General features: G+C 35.9%; 1 protein-coding gene across 2 annotated transcripts in view; it reads right to left on the bottom strand.

Moving 5' to 3' along the window:
• Positions 1-16,550, bottom strand: part of palld (palladin, cytoskeletal associated protein) — a 100,764-nt gene extending 84,214 nt beyond the window's left edge. Inside the window, exons 1-2 of one of the 2 annotated variants that reach the window (XM_051873975.1) lie at positions 16,339-16,550; positions 12,039-12,962 (exon numbers count right to left, since the gene is read on the bottom strand). In XM_051873975.1, coding sequence (XP_051729935.1) covers positions 12,039-12,961 — 923 coding nt within the window. In that variant the 5' untranslated portion in view covers position 12,962; positions 16,339-16,550. The remainder of the gene's footprint in view (positions 1-12,038; positions 12,963-16,338) is intronic. The other variant, XM_051873976.1, reaches the window with a different exon arrangement.
• Between the last annotated feature and the right edge of the window lie 2,205 nt (positions 16,551-18,755).

Below are 18,755 nucleotides of genomic sequence, written 5' to 3'. Positions count from 1 at the left end.
GACCCTTAAAATAAAGTGTTACCATAAATATTTATTAAATAAATATAAAATATTATTTAGAATAAACAGATTTCAATAGTTGTCCATGGCCATTATAATGTGATAACGTCAGGGCATGTAACTATAGCTAATGTGTATGTGCTTGTTGTGCTCTCAAATGAGATCTTACAGTGAGTGTTTGCGTTTGCATTTCTCTGTAATCAAGTGTTTCTTTTTCTTTTTATTGTTTCTCAGTCCCAGGTGGCTGCTGTACACTACACTGTCATCTTGGCATAAACAAAACACAACAGAACTTCATGGGAACTCTGTTACTAAGGGTTACGTCATACAGTAATGTTAATCTCTCAATGTCTAAGTGCCCTGTGCTGAACACAGATACTGTTCTGAACTTCAGTCTATATGTTGCGTGCAGAATGTAGTATAAACGGCAGGGTAAAGATCATCATACACAAAAGACAGCTTAAAGTTACATACAGTTTGACATGTATGATTAGGTTGGGGTTACATCATCTGAAAAAATTGCTGTATAAAGACACAAAAACTATATGATATAAGTGAGTGAATACTGTCAACTGGCAACAAAGCATGTTCATGTAAAAAGAAATATGCATGGGAAAAATATATAAGTTATATAGGAGATCCTCAAGACTTTTAAAATAACAAATAATTATACTGAAACTTTTGCTTTTTAAAAATGGTATAAAAACTCATATGAAACCAACAATGCAAATATTACATTTCTAAGAATTTGGCACATGCATTTTCAACTAGATTTTTCCTTTTTTGTCTCTGACCCTAAAATCAACCATTATTTGTAAAGATAAGAAGGTATTGAGGAACTGTGTGTGTCTTCAGTGCAAAGAATTGCATCAAGTACAGCTACATCACATGATTCAAACACTTCAGAGGGTTATGATGACAAAGTCAATGTTAAGTCATAATGAGCTGGGATTTAGGCCAAAATTTAAGTCAGCATTTCCATTATGGAGACATGTTGAGACTCCTTGCTCAAAGCCCAGATCATGATAGCGATTAACATACACAACATAGATACAGGGTCAGAGGTCAGTATCAAAGGGGTTTGAGAGAAGACGTCTCATCCCTGATCCGTGTGTTTCAAATGTATCACACAAACACATACTTGAGTCACCCAATGCAGCTTTAGACTCATGTTTATGAGATGACATCATAATTACAAGCTACCACTAACCAAGCAAGAGAAGGTATAAAACCTGACAGAGAACTTTTCCCACAGATCAAACAGTCACATTGTGATACTTTAAAAGTGGAATAATTGCTCTCAAAAGTTTGGATAAGATTTTTTAGATAAAGTAGTCACTTATTCTCACCTAAGCTGCATTTATCTGATCAAAAATACAGTAAAACAGTAATATTGTGAAATATTATTAGACTTTGAAATAACTATATTCTATTTGAATACTCTGTAAAAAAAATTACGGTAAAAAAACGAGCAGCTGTGGTTGCCAGAACTTTACTGTAAAAAATACGACATTTTAGGTTTTACAGGAGAGCACTGTCTATTTTACAGTTCAAAACCGTATACTTTATTTTTTTTAGCTTTTAGTTTATATTGTAATAATTACGGTTCATAACTGTTTATTTTACACACTGTAAAAATATTCCGTTAAATTTACGGTAAAAAAACGGGCAGCTGTGGTTGCCAGAAATTTACTGTAAAAAATACGGTAGCAACAGTTTAACAGATTTACCTTAAATTTACAGTAAAAAAATGTATTTCATTAACTGATATAATGTTAATTTACCAACTTATTGAAGAACTAATATCTCTTTTGTACCTTTGTAATACACTGACAACCACCAAACACAGTGGTGATGAGAGTCACATGATGAATCAAAGCTCATCACAAGCAGCTTTTCCAAAAGCTGAGAAGGACAATACTAATATGTAGAATGTGCACAGTGTCATTCACACAACACTAAACACCAATCCTGTGTTGCCAATTTAGGGATTTTGTCACTAGATTTAGTGACTTCCCCGCCCATTTTGAGACTTTTTTCAAAAGTTTAGGAACAAATCGAGCAACTTCTTGGACAAACCTTATCTAGATTCTTATTTTGCCCACTGATCTCTATTCATATTTATATAGATCAATGAATTTGCCATTATGACGTCATCTAGTGACATTTAGCTACCAGTTTTAGCTACTTTCAACTGAAAGCAGTTGGCAACACTGACACCATCATGGTAACACACATGAAATTTTAAAAATGCAATAAACATTCATAATAAAAAAATAAGAAAAACTAAGAAGAAACAATTTCAACGAAAATACATCAAATGTGAAGTGTCACGCAGGGAATTATGGGAATGTCAATTTACATTTTTTCACTGTAAATTATACAATGACTTGTTATTTTTCACTTCCAAAAACTGTAAATTTAATGCTATTTTACTGTAAAATTACATTAAATGTATGGTTAGATCTATTACAGTTATTCACCGTATATAGCACGGAAACGTTCTGTAAACCAATTAACTGTTTTTCACAGTAGCATTTTTACAGTCTTTTACTGTTAAAATCACGATCATTTTTTTTAAATGATAATTTTTTTCATGCATTTTAAAATGTAATTAATTCCTGTGATTGCAAAGCTGAACTTTTTTAGCACCATTACTCCAGTCTTAAGTCACATGATCCTTCAGACATCATTCTAATATGCTGATTTGCTGCTTTTCTTATTTATATCAATGTTAAAAACAGTTGTGCCACTTAATATTTCTGTGGAAACAAAGATCAATTTTTTAGGATTCTTTGATAAATACAAAGTTCAAAAGAACAGAAATTATTTGAAATAAAAATCGTTTGTAACATTATAAATAATAATCACTCTTCATTGGTGTCTTTATGACTTCACACCATTTAACAATAACAAGTGTGTCTTTTAGCATGTTAGCATCAAGTGTTGGTAGGTCTGTTAACGCCAAAGCAAAGTCTGCATGTTTGTTCAGTGTAGCACAGTGACACACTTGTGGTTCTGCTAGCTGCCAACCAAAATGTTTCCGAGCAAGAATTCCTCACTCTCAAACTTCTTTCCCAAGCAAGATTCTTCCCTACATATCCTCGCTTCTCCCTTTCTCTCCTCCCTTCGCTCTTTTTTGGCCCCTCTTAAATTCCAGCTCTTGCCAGAAAATGCTCAATTTGCATGACAAGTCTTCTTGTGGTTCATTTCAAGAATGTTGGCATAGAGAAAAAAAACATCCTTATTCACCCTTATTTGCTGGTCTCTTTCTTTCTCTCTCTCTCTAGCTTCTGGTTATGTCTCTTGCTCTATGTAACAGAACATGCATCAATGATCCTTCACCTCAGGTATGTTCTGATGTACTTCCTTTTGAGGAAATTTCCAACTGTGGCAGATTACGCCTGGACATTTCGTACAAACAAACACACCAATAATGCATTGCTACGCTCTTCAGTGCTGTTAGCATTTGAAAAAAAAAACATTGTAAAGAAGGAGAGTACCAGGTGTTCAGGGATTTACAACACAGCTGGAAGGCTGTACACACCGTTCTTTATTTCTTTTTTGAAAGAAATTGATACTTTAAGTAGGCAAGAATGCATTACATTGATCAAAATTGACAGTAAATAAATTTATAATGTTACAAAACATCTCTATAAATGCTGATCTTTTGAACTTTCTATTCATCAAAAACTCCTAAAAAAAATCATGGTTTCCACAAACATACTGTTTTCAACATTGATAATAATAAGAAATGATTCTTGAGCACCAAATCAGCATATTAGAATGATATCTGAAGGATCATGTGACACTGAAGAGTGATGATGAAAATTCAGTTTTGTGATTCTAAAATATATTAAAACCAAAAAACACTTATTTTAAATTGTAATAATATTTTACAATATTCCTTTTTTACTGTATTTTAACACTTAAATGCAGCCTTGGTGAACATAAGAGACTTCTTTCAAAATATTACCAAACCCAAACAGATAAAATATTACCAGATAAAATGTTGTTTCTGTTTAAAAGTTTTTAGATAGAGCTTAATTTCATATTCATTCACAATCTTTCTCTCTTCCTCTCGAGAGTAGGGTAAAGGGAGAATGCTGGCACGGAATCCCGTGCTTGTTATTCAGAGCGACTGCAAGGGGCATTTTTAGAAGTTCGAGGGAGGATCTCCTGCTATGATCTGGCAACCTCATCAAAGAACATGCCCAAGGGAAACAAGTGATAAAATGTGAAAGAGCCATTAACCAGAGAAGTAATGAATACACACACATGCTCACGCTCATTGCGATGCTGCTCCCATGGGTGAACATAACTTCCACATCACTTTGTTTCCAATTAGTTTTATTATAATGAGAACCTTGTCTTCCTGCTGTGTGTATGCGTTTGTATGTGACTCAAGGTGTGTGTTATATGCTGTATTTGTTTACCCTTTCCACAACAAATTCTTGCAAAATGTTCCTTAAAACAATCAATGTACGTACCAATTGTGGAGCATCAGCATGCTCACGGACAAGTGATATTTGCTTGCTAAAAGAATCAGATAAAAATGCAGTCATGTTGAAAGTTATGCACGTCTTCTTGGCTAATATCATTTAAGTGTTGACATCCAGTGAAACATAAAGATGTGAATGGCAACATTTATGATCCATTATAAAAGATAACGTTAAACAACAGTTTAGATAACAGGAATGGCACATGACACCATGCACACATTGACAATAACCCAGACTCAAAGAGAAACATTATTACCTACATAGAAATTCAGTACAAGTGTGTAATTAGTTTTATGTTCAACAGAATGAATCTATTTATAATTGTAAATTTAAACATATTATTTATTTAAATAATTTATTTGGATAAATTTGCCTAAGCTTAATTGTAAATTTGTGTGGTTGTGTTTGCAATTTGATAGATACTGATGATGTAGGCCTATCATTTTTCCCCTTTAAATGCATTTTAGAAAGTTTCTGATTATAAAAGTCATGATGTTTTTGCATTTGGGTGCTGGATTTAAGAGATCTCTTCCAACCTTGTATCTCTGGACTTTTTTAACTGTTATAATTAAGTATAGTATATGGGTCATTGACGAATAAAGTTTTTAAAAGTGTAAAAAAAAACATAATGGAGATATAATTAATTTTGAAGTTTTATTACATGTTAAAAAAGAGACTATGTGGTTTTTATAATCAATTAACATTTATTTTGTCATTTTTTACAAGATGGACAAAATTTGCCACCAAAAAAGTCATTCAGTTTAACCAAAATTTCGGTTTCACCGAATGACACTTTTGGTTATACCGAACTACGATATTTTCAAACAATGCTAACAGCCTGATATCTAGCTAGCTAGTTAGTTAGCTTGCTAGCTATCTAGCAAAAGGACAATCAAACATTTTATATTTAGTACAAACATTTTCCATGTTTTATAGCGGTTGTACCGAATGACCTGATGTTTCGGGACATGCGTATGAGCAAGTGAAAACATGAATTTTTTAAATAGTTAAGAGAGAGTTAGTTACTTTGCTTCACAACCATGTGGTCCTTTGCATGTGTCTGAATGATGTCACATCCTGTCACATGATATTGAGCGCATGACTTGATCCAAAATGGTCCCTTTATATTGGTTACTCTGAATGACATCAATGAAATTCATTTTTCCGGACATTCTTTCTCATAACAAAGCAACTTCTACACTTCTACACATAATTTTAATACCATTTTGCACTGTTAATATTATGATGTTATAAAATCATGCCAGAATAAAAAAATATATACATTTATTAAATTTTAAGATATTTTAATCACAAATGAAATGGCTGTATTGGCCTTTGGACGGTTAAACCGAATGACCTTTTGACACTTCAAAATCTTTAAAATACCTTTATATGTAGCAAAATATAATTAAAACCTTTTGGATTCAATAAAAGAGATCTAGTTGTACTACCTTACATACTTTGGATGTCATATCTTTGTTTTTTATTATTATTTAGGCCTTTCGACAAAAAAAAAAAAAAAAAAAGACCCGTCACGTCATTGACCCATATATGCTTTTTGACATTCTTACATTCAAAGCTTCCCAGCAAGCTATGAGGCTGAAATTTGGATATGTTCATCTCAAAACAGTCCTGTGTAACTCTCTAAAGTTTAACAATCCTAAAATATTCCTACAACTCACTGACCCCTTGTAAATTACCTTAAAATGCATATTGAGAGGCCTTCTATTACATTGAGATCTTTCCAGTAAACTAGAAAGTTGAAACTTTTCTATTATGTTCAACTCAAAATAGACCAGGCTACATTAGGATACAATGAATTTCATTTTAAGTACTTCTCTATAATTTACTGAAGAGGCTGTGTTTTTGTGAATGTGTTCATTTCTTTTCCACCACTAAAACACACGATTGCATTGCTGGGACATCTAGAAAAGTTGTCTCATATTTATACAGGCTTATATGTCCAGCCAAGAAGAGTAATCTTCCCAGGTGGAGACTGTGATCAACTACTAATAAATAAATGAGTAAATGAAGAATGAGATGAAAATGAAGAATAAAGAATATAACAATAAAAAATGTGATTGCGTTACATCTTCAATTACTATACTGCCCTAAAGACAATACTGAGGAACAGATGTGAAATTCTGTGGGACACACACACACACAAACACAAGAAATCATGTGCTTTATGTGCAAAGTTAAAGGCTTCATTGCACATGTGCAGATTCTCACCTGCACACACACACACACACATAAACAAACACATGTGCTCTACTCTGAGAGCTTTCTGTGTTTCATTCCTTAGATGCATAAATCTATAGAGGCACCTCTATCAGCCTGGGCACTATTTACCTCTCTGCCAAACCCAATGTTTACCTAACGCCTTGCTGCTCCACACCTGCAAATGATTGAGACTAATGGTTTAAATGAAAGAATGTGAACAAGGAAGATACACTCCTCTCCACCAGAGATGATGTCACTCAGTCACTATCCTGAGTTCAGTCGAGCAAGCAGTCAGACACACCGACTTCCTGTTTAGGCCGATTTCACAAAAACATCAACATTACAGTGGAAAAATCAAGTGTTTACTGAAGGAAATTGTCCATTAGGTCTACATTGTACTGTATACCCTACTGTTTATCCTCAGTGACACACTGAAGAAAAGCATTGAGCTTGGATCAGTCAGTCAGACATGGATCAATTATGTTGTACAGTAAAGGATGAATGTTTAATGCACAACACTTAAAGTAAGATGCATTAGCTTACTGACTCAAAATGATGTCAGTCAGCTCTGATGTACTCAGACTGGAGCTTGACACATGCTGATGATGTCATTTACAGGTTCAGCAGACGCCAAAGAAAACTGGCGCTGTTTCGTCACACACGATTTGATTTCAAAAGGGTGCGTGAGAAAGTCTGCACACCCATGGCTTTGTAAAAGTGATGTAAACTACAAAAATTCCTAGCAGATCAACAAGTTATAAATGAATTGCGCTCATAAAATTAACATTTGATATTCACATCAGCCAGTAGACATTATAAATATAGTAACTGTTAACATGATATAAATATATTACAGCAGTATAGTGTACTCAGTGTAAAGACCTTATTTTGATCCCTATATTATTGAATTGGCTCCTGGTATATAAATTGAACATCCATTCAGCGTGATTCATTGACATTTGCCCTTTAGTTAGAGTTTAGATAGTTAATCAGATTAAGACAGAGGCAAGAATATGCATGTGTGTGATTCAGACATTATACTTTGGAAATCTTTGTTCATCAGTCTGTTTAAGAAACTAGTGACATACTCCTATTTATTCTGTCACAATTTCCATTTGAATACAATATGAAACTACATAGTGAGATCATGGACTTGACGATAAGGACAGCAAAAAACAAAACAAATAAAAAACAAACAAAAAACCTCAGTATTTTCGTTTTGTTGCCAAGTAAAGATATCCAGTATAGAGCATCCCTAAAAAAAATCTATTAAAATTGCTTCTTCTTTTTTTTAAAAACATAAATATCTTATTCAATTTAGCTTCTCTGTTTTAAATATGTTTAGATATTAATACTAGTAAATAAGACAAAATACTAATTAAGTGAAAGATTTTGTTGTGCGTTGGAAATTAAATTTTCTATAAAAATGAGTTTCAGGAGCAAACTAAATGAAAAACAAAAACAGGTTTTTTAAAAACCTTGAAAAAATTACAACCAATTTTTTTAAGATATATATATTATCATAAATTGAAAAATTGTTTACATTTGTTACTTCTTGGTTATACTATTGCTGAACTGAAGTGTTAGTATTTTCCAAAGGGATTTTCTGATCTGTAAGAAATTTCAGTCTCCCTCGTGTCTCCAGAAACTTCAAGCTACCCTCTCTGCCTGTCCTCTCTAGCCTGTCCATATGAACTATGAAAAACATGTCTCAATAAATATAACCCTGGGTTATGTAACACCTGTATGTAATCATTACAGTATTTATACCAAGGGTCTCTGTAGTGTCTGCTATGAGGAGCAAGATTCTGAGAAAATAAACTGTATCTGGTCTTGCACAATCTGACTCAAACTTGAGATGCAACACTCCCACCTAGAGGCCAAAAACACATAAATGGATAAATGACAGGTCACGTGCTACGGTGAACCTGATGTCACCAAGTACTGTACATCATGTTTCGGGATCAACATCTTTGTTGATCCTGGAACAACATTTTAATCAACCAATCAGATTTGAGGCTTACAACCAGGGACAGGTGCTTCTATGCCAGCGTCATTCATCTATCATTTCCCTCTGATTTTAGAGAAAAGTTATAGATAGGGTTAGCTTTAGAGGTAGGGATAGGGTAAATATCTGAAAAGGAATGTTGTTCCAGGGTTAACAAAATATGTTGATCCAGGAACAAGTCTAACTTGGCAAAATCACAGTGACCCACATGCTACATCTCCCTGTGGAGCTTTACTCTGCGCTCTCTCTCTCTCTATTTCCGACATCTACATATTCCCTAAGAAGGTGTAGAAAGGTGGAGAAAGTAAAGCCGTATGGAAAGTGTCAAGTCATGGCATGGATAGCATTCCAAAGCCTGGCTCCTCCATGCCGACCAGAGGACTATTTATATTGACAGGATGAGGCCCGGTTGCAGTGGCAGAGGGAGACGGATGAGGCTTTGCATTTCCAGTGTGCAACCACCACGTCTGTGGAGTCCAAGTGTGTCTCTGTCCCCATTCATTATGCAACCCTATGTGGGCTGAAATCCCATTTCACTATTGCCCCTCTCTAGCTCAACATTAAACCTTCTGTTGTTGGGGTGGAAAACAGTGTGTGCTGTGCAGATCAGAGCACACAGAACTCTAAGTTTATGTACTCAGACTAACAGTAACATCTGAAGTCAGGCTAAAAACCTCAATTTTTGCGTAAAAATTCAACCCTGCTTTTTAAATACAGGGTTAAACTATTTCTATACTTTTCCCCGCAATTCATAATTTCTATAATACCAACTGGTAAGTGCAGGCTGAAGTGACTAACTTTCCTTGCTGATCCAGACTGGTTTATTCTGGTTAGATCTGGATTAATGCTGATCTAGCTAGTGAACTATGCTGTTTAACAGCAAAACGTAGGCCGGTTTCGTGCCACACATGTCAGCAATGCATAATCATCAGACCAAATTAACAGATTGCAGCATTCACACATATGAAAATATGGTGAAAATGCACTATAAACCTATTTATCAACAACATTTTTTGCAAAAAAGAAAAGGCTTTTATGAAGCAACATAAAAAACTGGAGTGTACAACTCACCTATTATTTGAAAAAACTTTAGGCACACAAACAATACTTTCTGTTTGGAAAATCTGACTGAATTTAGATGATTTAAGCAGTTTATAACTACACGTTGGTATTTTGGTTACTCTTTGTGTTGTTTAATTACTATTTGGATGTAAATGTAGTGCACTTCCTCGTGTAAATTAGATTTCACAATAAAGTTAATGGATCAAGTTAATATTTTAATTTACTCAGTCATCATAGCCATTTTATAATTTATGGCAGCTATTAAAAGAAACAGACTGTACAGTATCACATTTTCTATTTAGAGTTTTCAGTGTGCAAATACAGCACAAATTATATCTGTTGCAGATATAATAAAAAGTGCAGTGTATGTGCTGCTAATGCAACAACAACAACAAACAGATAATCTATTCAGCATGGGTCTCTATACAGTATATTCACTGCCACACTGATATACTGTACTTACACATTATCATCATTATAATCACTTTTAAAGACCAAAAGATCTTGCCCTGTTGAAAAAAACAGCATATGCTGGTTAGGTATGTTTTGAAGCATAGAAGCTGGTTTTAGCTGGTTTATGCTGGTCCTTAGCTGGTTTGAGCTGGTTTAAGATGGTCAAGTGCTGGTCCTAAGCTGGTCCTGAGCTGGAGCTAGTTGCTTAGGTCCAGCACTTGACCAGCTTAAACCAGCTCATGACCAGCTAAGGACCAGCATAAACCAGCTCAAACCAGCTAGGACCAGCATAAACCAGCTCAAACCAGCTTCCATGCTTCAAAACATACCTAACCAGCATATACAGGGTGATTTCAATACTATCCCACTTTTTTGTTCATTTCAAGTCCCAAATTTTGAGTACAGATTGTGGACAGTGGAAACAACACCACCACCAACTGCTACAAGCCAGTAGAAACAACGACATCACATTAAAGAGAGCATCTGACTGATAGTGACTGGTTGTCCTAAGAATATTTCCTCAGTGTTATCAGTGGAGTGGGGAGATCAGCTCCAATGAAAATGACCTTTTAAAACCACTCAGGTGTCGTGTTGCACTTTTAATTTTAATGAGATGGATAGGGGTACAGATTAACAAAAGTGCTGCAAAGTAACTGAGTTCACAGACTTCATCACTTCTTTGCAAGAACATACTGAGCTCCAGAACAACATCGGTTACAAAGCGTCTGCTACATGCAAGTAAACAACCCCACTCAAATGGCAGCTGTAACAACATGATTCTTAAGGTTGGTAATGGGACCACACAGACATTCTGCAATCTGTTTGCCACCACTAATTTCCACATAGCTTCTCATTGGACACTATGCCTACACAATGTGGGACATCCCTCTCAAGTGGCAGTTGCACCATCAAGAGTATCTCTGAAACATATGTACACACATATGCCTGCTGTCTTAAATGATCTCAAGCCCATGATTCTTTTCACTGCTCAGAGCTACCATCTCAATAATGTGTCTACTTGAAGCATATAGGTGAATTTCAAAACTTGCAATGCCCAAATTGAGAAAAAAAATTGGATAGATCTGATCTAGTATGATAACTGAGGTGTTTAGACCATCAACAAATAAGTTGCCAAGTGAGCTTAAATTTAGAGTATAACCTTTGATGAGATTATGTTCAATGTCAGCTCTGATCCCACTGATTAAGACAAATGTGTGTCGCTCACGTCTCTCATTAGCAATCGCTCCAGCGGCCTTGTTTCTGCTCACACAGCACTCAGCCCTGCTCTGCTTCATACTAGAGTAACGTTAATAATCTCATCCATGAACATGATTTCTGCCCAAGTCCCATCCTGATTCTTTTCCACCGGCTGTAGACGTGAAGACAACACCTCCCATGATTCCGCTAAATCAAGGCATCATCAAGCTACGCCTTTGCTTTGAATAAGCGACCTCTAGCGGCAAAAATTTACATAGTGTGCCTTTAAAGTCATTGAATAATTTGCACACTTCCTTTGTGTTTCTTTAGAACATTTGCAGGAATCATTCTGAGATCCCACAGTACTGAGAAGACACTTCCTTGCAGGAGGACTGAGTCTGGCATCGCACCAAGGCTTGCAGCGGTATCACTAAAAATAGCATCTGTTTGTTTGTTAACTTTCCAGTACTGGCATAAAAAATATCCACAATGTCTGCTTTCATGAATCTATTAGGTACATTCAAGAAAACAACACAACCCAATGCTAGCAGATACTGGCACTACCTGAGTAGCATAAACAATGGTTTTCATACCTGACTAGCGGAAGGGGATTTCCAGTGACCCGGCATTCCAGGCGGATAGGACTTCCTTCTGCTACTTCCTGGCTCTTCAGTTTCTGGGTGAAGTGTGGAGGAGCCATGGGTCCATTTAGGCTAACCCCTCGTCCCTGATGCTCATCTGACCCAACATCAGCTCGGTCCTGCTGTGAGCCTTCCTGCTGGGGCTCAGATGAAGATGAAGAGGATGAAGGTGGCTGAGCCTGCTGCATGGCCAGTCGGTGGCTCCTTGGAGACAAGTAGCCACTGTCGGGTGAGGAGGAGTCTTCATCACCTTGTTGATCCACACGTGTGGAGCCTTTGAAGATGGAAGAGAGCTCCTCAATGAAGGTAGCAGCTCGACTGCAGAACTCAGTAGCTGAAGCAGCTCGATCATTGAGCTCCAGGCCTCTGTGGACCAGCCGGGGCCGGTCCTGCTTATATACTGGCATGATGGATTTTTGGCAGATGAACTTTTCGGGTGATTCAGGAGCAGTGCAGGGCTGGTTAGGCCTGCTGAGCTGCATGTTCTGATTGGATGTGACTTTACCAGATGTGGCGTCAGCTGACTGAGACGCTGAATCTTGAAGAGCATGGTCTTTGGTTTCTGAGTAAAGGGGCAGGTGCTCTGTAGTAACGGGTGGTTCATCTAGGTCATTTGGGTCACCTGCGTCACTCATGGCCTCTCGAGCCAGGTCCAGACTGAGGTTGATCTCGTCCTGGCTCAGGAAAGCAGAAAGTTCTGGAAAGTCCCCATCCCCACTATCCAGCTCAGCCATTGAGTCCAAGTAAACCTCACCATCAAGAGATGGCACTGAAACCACGTCCCCATCCCCCTCTAAGGACACGCCCCCTGGAGGACACGCCTCTTTCATCGGCAGAGAGAGGGGGAGTGTGTCATTCCAGCTCCTGTCCTGCATCCTGCAATACACAAATCCACAAAAAGACAGGTGAGAAGAAAAAAGACCCTTGCAGACCCTCTTATTTTTTTAAATGTTATAAAAATACATTAATCAGGAATATCAGAATCATAGTCCCGAAGATGAGCCATTTCTGTATTATACACCACATTCATGCACTCGGATTAGCGTAAACACACTCACACTAGAGATGGATCACAGTTGTCGAATGATGACTCAGGCTGGCATACTTTAAGCACAGCTGTCTGGCATTAACAAGGCATGAGTGCCATTTAACACTGATGCTGACTTTATCTTGTTTATTCCCCCGTCTATTATCTATTCTTTACTGTCCTCACATCAATCTATATCTATTTTTCCAGTGATTTCTGAAGACTACCCGGCCCTGTACCAATTTGTGTCTCAATAATCTGACACATTAAATAAAAAAAGTCATACAGTTGGACCTACTGTTCAAAACTTTTATCAGTAAGTGTTTTTTTGATAAAATTTGCAGTAAAGACTACATTGTTACAAAAAAATATAATAAATAAATGCTGTTCTTTTTGCTGTTCTTTCTATTAAAGCATCCTGGAAAAAAAAAGTATGGTTTCGTCATGGTTTTCAAGAGCACAACTGCAGCACAGCTGTTTTCATCACTGATACACTGTAAACCTGAATAAGTTGCCAAAACTCAAAGAATTTGAGGCGATCAGTTGCCAAATTCAAAGTTTAAGCAAACAGAACTGGCAGATTTTTATTTTGTACTCATACATTTTAATTGTTCTTAACTTGAAATGTTTGAGTACACTAATTCATGCATTTAACTTAAAATTATCATGTTACCTCAATGTAAACATTTTTATTAGTGTAAATTTGGGTATCTATAACAAGCTAATTCAGAAAATGCTAAATTGCTAATTTGCTAAAATGTTAACAACAGCATGGTATAACACTTGCTGAATGAGTGCAGCAATATAAAGCATTTAACATACTTGATCTTAAACCATGCCGCACGCATCACTTGTTACCATGAACTCTCCAAAAACCCACATTAACAGAAATTCTTCTAAATTAACATAACAAAACCTTAATCACTACTAAATCTCCCACTTAACATTAATCTTGCACAAAAAAACAACAACACCATTATATAAAACTTAATTTTAGCATTTACTCTCCCTTTTGAGTGTCATGGGCAAAGCATGCTGGGAAATGGAAATCCCGGCCCAGTTTCAGTTAAACTTAAGTTCATCTAAATTAAAAGAAATAAGTTCATGAAACAGTTTACTTAAAACACAAGTTCATGAAACAGTTTACTTAAAATATATCAGTTCTGTGAACTTGAAAGCAAAAGAAAGTGCTAAATACTCATAAAAGTTGATTTGACTGAACTGATTTGTTAAATTTAAGTTTGTCCTACTCAAACCAATTAATTATTTTGAGCGTTAGGGTTTACAGTGTAATAATAATAATAATAATAATATGAAGAAATGTTTCTTGAGTATTAAATCAGCAAATTAGAATGATTTCTGAAGGACCAAGTGACACTGAAGACTAGAGTAATGATAATGAAAATCCAGCTTTGCCATCACAGGGATAAATTACATTTTAAAATATATTAAAATAGAAAGCCGTTATTTTAAATTGTACTAACATTTCACAAAATCACTGTTTTCTCTATTTTTGATCAAATAAATGCAGCCTTGGTGAGCATAAGAGACTTCCTTTACAAACATAAAAAACCTTTTGAAAAAATAGTGTATATAAATAAAAATGACATTAAATATTTACATGCTACTTATTTAAATGTTTTTTATGTAAAAATGTAAAAAAGATATAGCATGTGTATGATGGAACCTCACAAGGTTTAAGGCGGACATCCAAGGCTTCATAATGCCATGTTTATTAATATATAACAGATTCTTGAGCATATATATGAATTTTTGAGCAAATATTTACTTATCTATAATGCTTGTTTATTGGTATTAATTCATAAATTGAAAAAAAAAAAAATATATATATATATATATCCTTTTAACCAATTTAATAGGCACATTTTTTATATTTCAACCAATCTCCCAAATACACATGGTGGATTACAGGATATCATAGACACTGAGGGATGCATCTATGCTGCCTTCAAAACTGCATAAGGGATCTTAATAGACAGAATGTTATGCAACAGGTAAACTTAAAAAGATGGAACTTATGGAACGTACTACCATCTTGAACTTCACTCTCAAGTACACATATTATAGTTGATCCATAAATGTAAATTAATGTTTTATTACTTAAAGAAAATGGTTTTGTTTTAATGTATTAATGGCTGCTTCATGACCCTATTGTGGATTTTTTTTGTGGAAAAAACACCTCAGAATCCGACAGTGAATGATCGCATCCTCAATAACCTGTGGAGAGGATCCTTCGCCATAATTCAAGGAAAGTGTTTGGTCTGACATACCACACATCGGTGAAACATTAATATGAGACAGTGTCTGCAGCATAGCGAAACCCTTCAACCAACAGATCAGGTCACTGAGAAAATACACCTCAGCTCTGAATACGTGCAGGGGAACTGGCCAGTGTGTGTTAACACTCCATGCACATGTTGAAGACACTTTAATGTGTTCCTGCTAACTTTATGACTACATTTCCACTTTAGAAGCTTGTTTGTACATGTATATTTATTATTTATGGCCTATTAATTGATGACATAAAGTGCTGTATTACAATCTTGTCTCCAGGTTTTGTTATAGTCGACTTTGTTTACACGATGTTTATATAAAGTGACCAGGTGTTGTATGTAAAGGTGTGCGGGCATGTGTGTATATGAAGAGACATGACAGTGTGACTTTCTCCCCGTCATGGCGTCCTGAAGGCCAGCTGTTGTTATTTTTAATCCTGAAGGGCTGCATTTCACAGCAGCAACCACCTCCCCACCAAGAGTCCTTTTTTACACGTAAGCACACACACATGCTTCTTCTGAATAATTAATGTGGAAATTATGGCATCTTTATTTTGTAGTGATGAATTATAAATAGCGGAATATAAATGTGACAAGCCAAACAATTGTGAAAGCCAAGACTGACAGACTGACATGCTTGATTTTCCATCTCTGATGCAAGCAGTTGAATGCACTTTATCTGAATCATTTGTAAAAGTGTAGAAGTATTAATCTGATGCCGGACGAAACGGAATGTTAAGCTGAAACCAAATAGCGCAGATGACCCAGATGACCATTCATTTGAGAGCTGTTCTGAATCTAATTATATAATTTACTTTAGCTTTGTATAAGCAGAATGAAAACAACTCACATGGGATCTCAACTTACAGTCAATACATTATATATAAACAACAACAACAACAACAAGAACAACAACAAAACAGGCATTTACCTTAAGTCAGTTTCTGGAAATATCCGTCCCCTTCAGAAGGTTCCAGTTTTTTTGAAGTTCTCTATGCCAGAAAATTTGAAAAGATGAGTCTCCTTTTCTCAAGGAGTTGTGGGTCTTTTCTCTGTCCTAATTTTCTTTTGTCTTGTTTTGTTGAGTGCTCTGAGGTGAGCCGGTTAGAGTGGCTGCAGAGTGGCCTGCTGTCCCATCTGTCTCGGGCCCTGGCCGCTTACTGAGTACCGCTAAATTTGGACCCTAGCTCAGGTTACACAGTTAGAGAGAGAGACACAGTGAGTGAGTGAGTGAGTGAGAGAGCACTCTGGGGTGTGTAGCATCCATGTGCCCACACCACATCAAAGACACACATACATAATTTTCATTTCCACAAAGGCGTGTAAATTCATTTTGCAGACATACACTTGATTGTTTGGTTCAAAAAAAGTCACCAAAGCACTGAATTATGCAAACCTACAGCACAGGTAAATTATCATTATCACAAATAATTTAACTTCTTATAATATCTTTGTTTTTATATCATCGAGAAACTTAGTCACAATTAATGTGCATGTAAATGTGTAAATTCTTTCGTAGTGCACTAATTTTATATAAAGTACTATGACGCTTTAAGTAATATTCACCATTACGAATCTTTTTAAGTATGGAGACATGACACTTTCAGAACCTATGTGTGCCGGTCACTAAAGACTCTTAATTTAACCTTATATCAATAGCTCAGTCCCTAAATATACTGTTATTTCATTAAGACACCCTGCCATTAATAGAGTACTTTATATAGGAATGAGTACACAACAAAGTTTCCTGCCACAAAGCTACATTGGTAGACTATTAACACCTCTTACTGTCTATACTTGATGATACAGCAAGATAAGCAGCTTCATGTTCTTTGGATTTGTGACACAATTTCTGTCTGACTAAAGGTGGAAATTTAATTTGTTATTCACTGGTAATATTTCTGGAGCTGTTAGCAGTTGTATTGAGTTTGTTAACAGTTGTATTGAGAAAGAAAGAAAGAAAGAAAGAAAGAAAGAAAGAAAGAAAGAAAGAAAGAAAGAAAGAAAAGGACACTTAAATACAAGGTTCACGCAGCAAAAACAAGGGCACTAACTTTAATTTTAAAACAAGGCATGTGAATCTGACCTGAGACTTCAACATCTCTATTTCTTGGAATAAAATAGTCGTCGCATAAACCACTTTTATAGCTCTTTTAAAGCCTTTTTGAAGTCTGAAAGCTCCAGTTCAAAACAGCAACCAGGACTGTAATTTCTCCTTTAGTGTTTGAAGGAAGAAAGAAATTAATACGGGTATGGGATGACATGAGGGTGAGTAAATGATGACAGAATTTTCTGTTTCTTTAACATGGAAAACGTGAGCCTCTCTGTGGTTTAAGAGAGGTGTTTGAGATGGACGGCAGATGTGGCCGTGAGTGCTGCAGTAAGAGTCTATTTCAAGACACTTATCACATTCACTTCATAAACACTGACAGCACAGAGCTATTCCCGTTTCTCAACAATCAATGCACTGATTACAGTTGAGCCTCAGCGAGAGGAACAAAAAGATCTATCACTCAGAGTTGTCACAGTGCAAACATTTAGACCACTGACTGATTCAATACTGTCTCAAACAGCTGCATCAATGAGTGAAAGATTATACTTGAAAAATTCTCTTCCTGTTTCATTTTTTTTCTTCATTTTGTTAAATGAAGGACACTTAAAAAGCTTGGAAATATTTCTCTAATTTGCACACTAACAGCATTTTGAGTAAAGCAACATATATAGTCTTGTGTATCCAGGCCTTAGACTGGACAACAAAAGCTCTGGTCAATACTGTAACTTATTTAGGCCAAGAAGCAACCACTTAGACAGGAAGAGTCATCTTAGTGACATGCAAAGTAAACACAGACTATTTCACAGACATAAAACAAAGCAGATATCCTTGCAGTTAATTTAGTTTAATACTAAACGATATAAAGTGTATCTAAACAAAACTTTACATATTAGATTTAATGTCACTAACCTGGTAAACTTTAGCAAATCCAGAGTGTTCAATGGCACTTGCTGTGTCAACCATGACTTTGCTGACAAGATTTAGTTTCTAGTCAGATTGGTAAAAATAAACAACAGTGCTGCTGGTTGTCTCTAAAGATGTGTAAAATCAATCATATTAAAGATGTGCTCCTTCTAGCTTTGTGTGCATTAAGCTCAAACAACTTATGATAGTACTGTAAACAATCTGTGAATGAGGCAGGTGAACTTGAAAGTACTTACAACCTCCAAATTTTCCCCTTCTTAGCACAAGCTCCAAAGTTTACCACAATGGTAACCCCCCCAAAAAATATAAATTATGATAACCGTCTATCTAGTGTGGGTGGTAGGGCTTTCAGCATATCAGCTTCTAAGCTC

This window comes from Ctenopharyngodon idella, chromosome 20 (assembly GCF_019924925.1).
Source record: "Ctenopharyngodon idella isolate HZGC_01 chromosome 20, HZGC01, whole genome shotgun sequence".
Classification (NCBI taxonomy): domain Eukaryota; kingdom Metazoa; phylum Chordata; class Actinopteri; order Cypriniformes; family Xenocyprididae; genus Ctenopharyngodon; species Ctenopharyngodon idella.
This window is presented reverse-complemented; position numbering and strand designations above follow the sequence as displayed.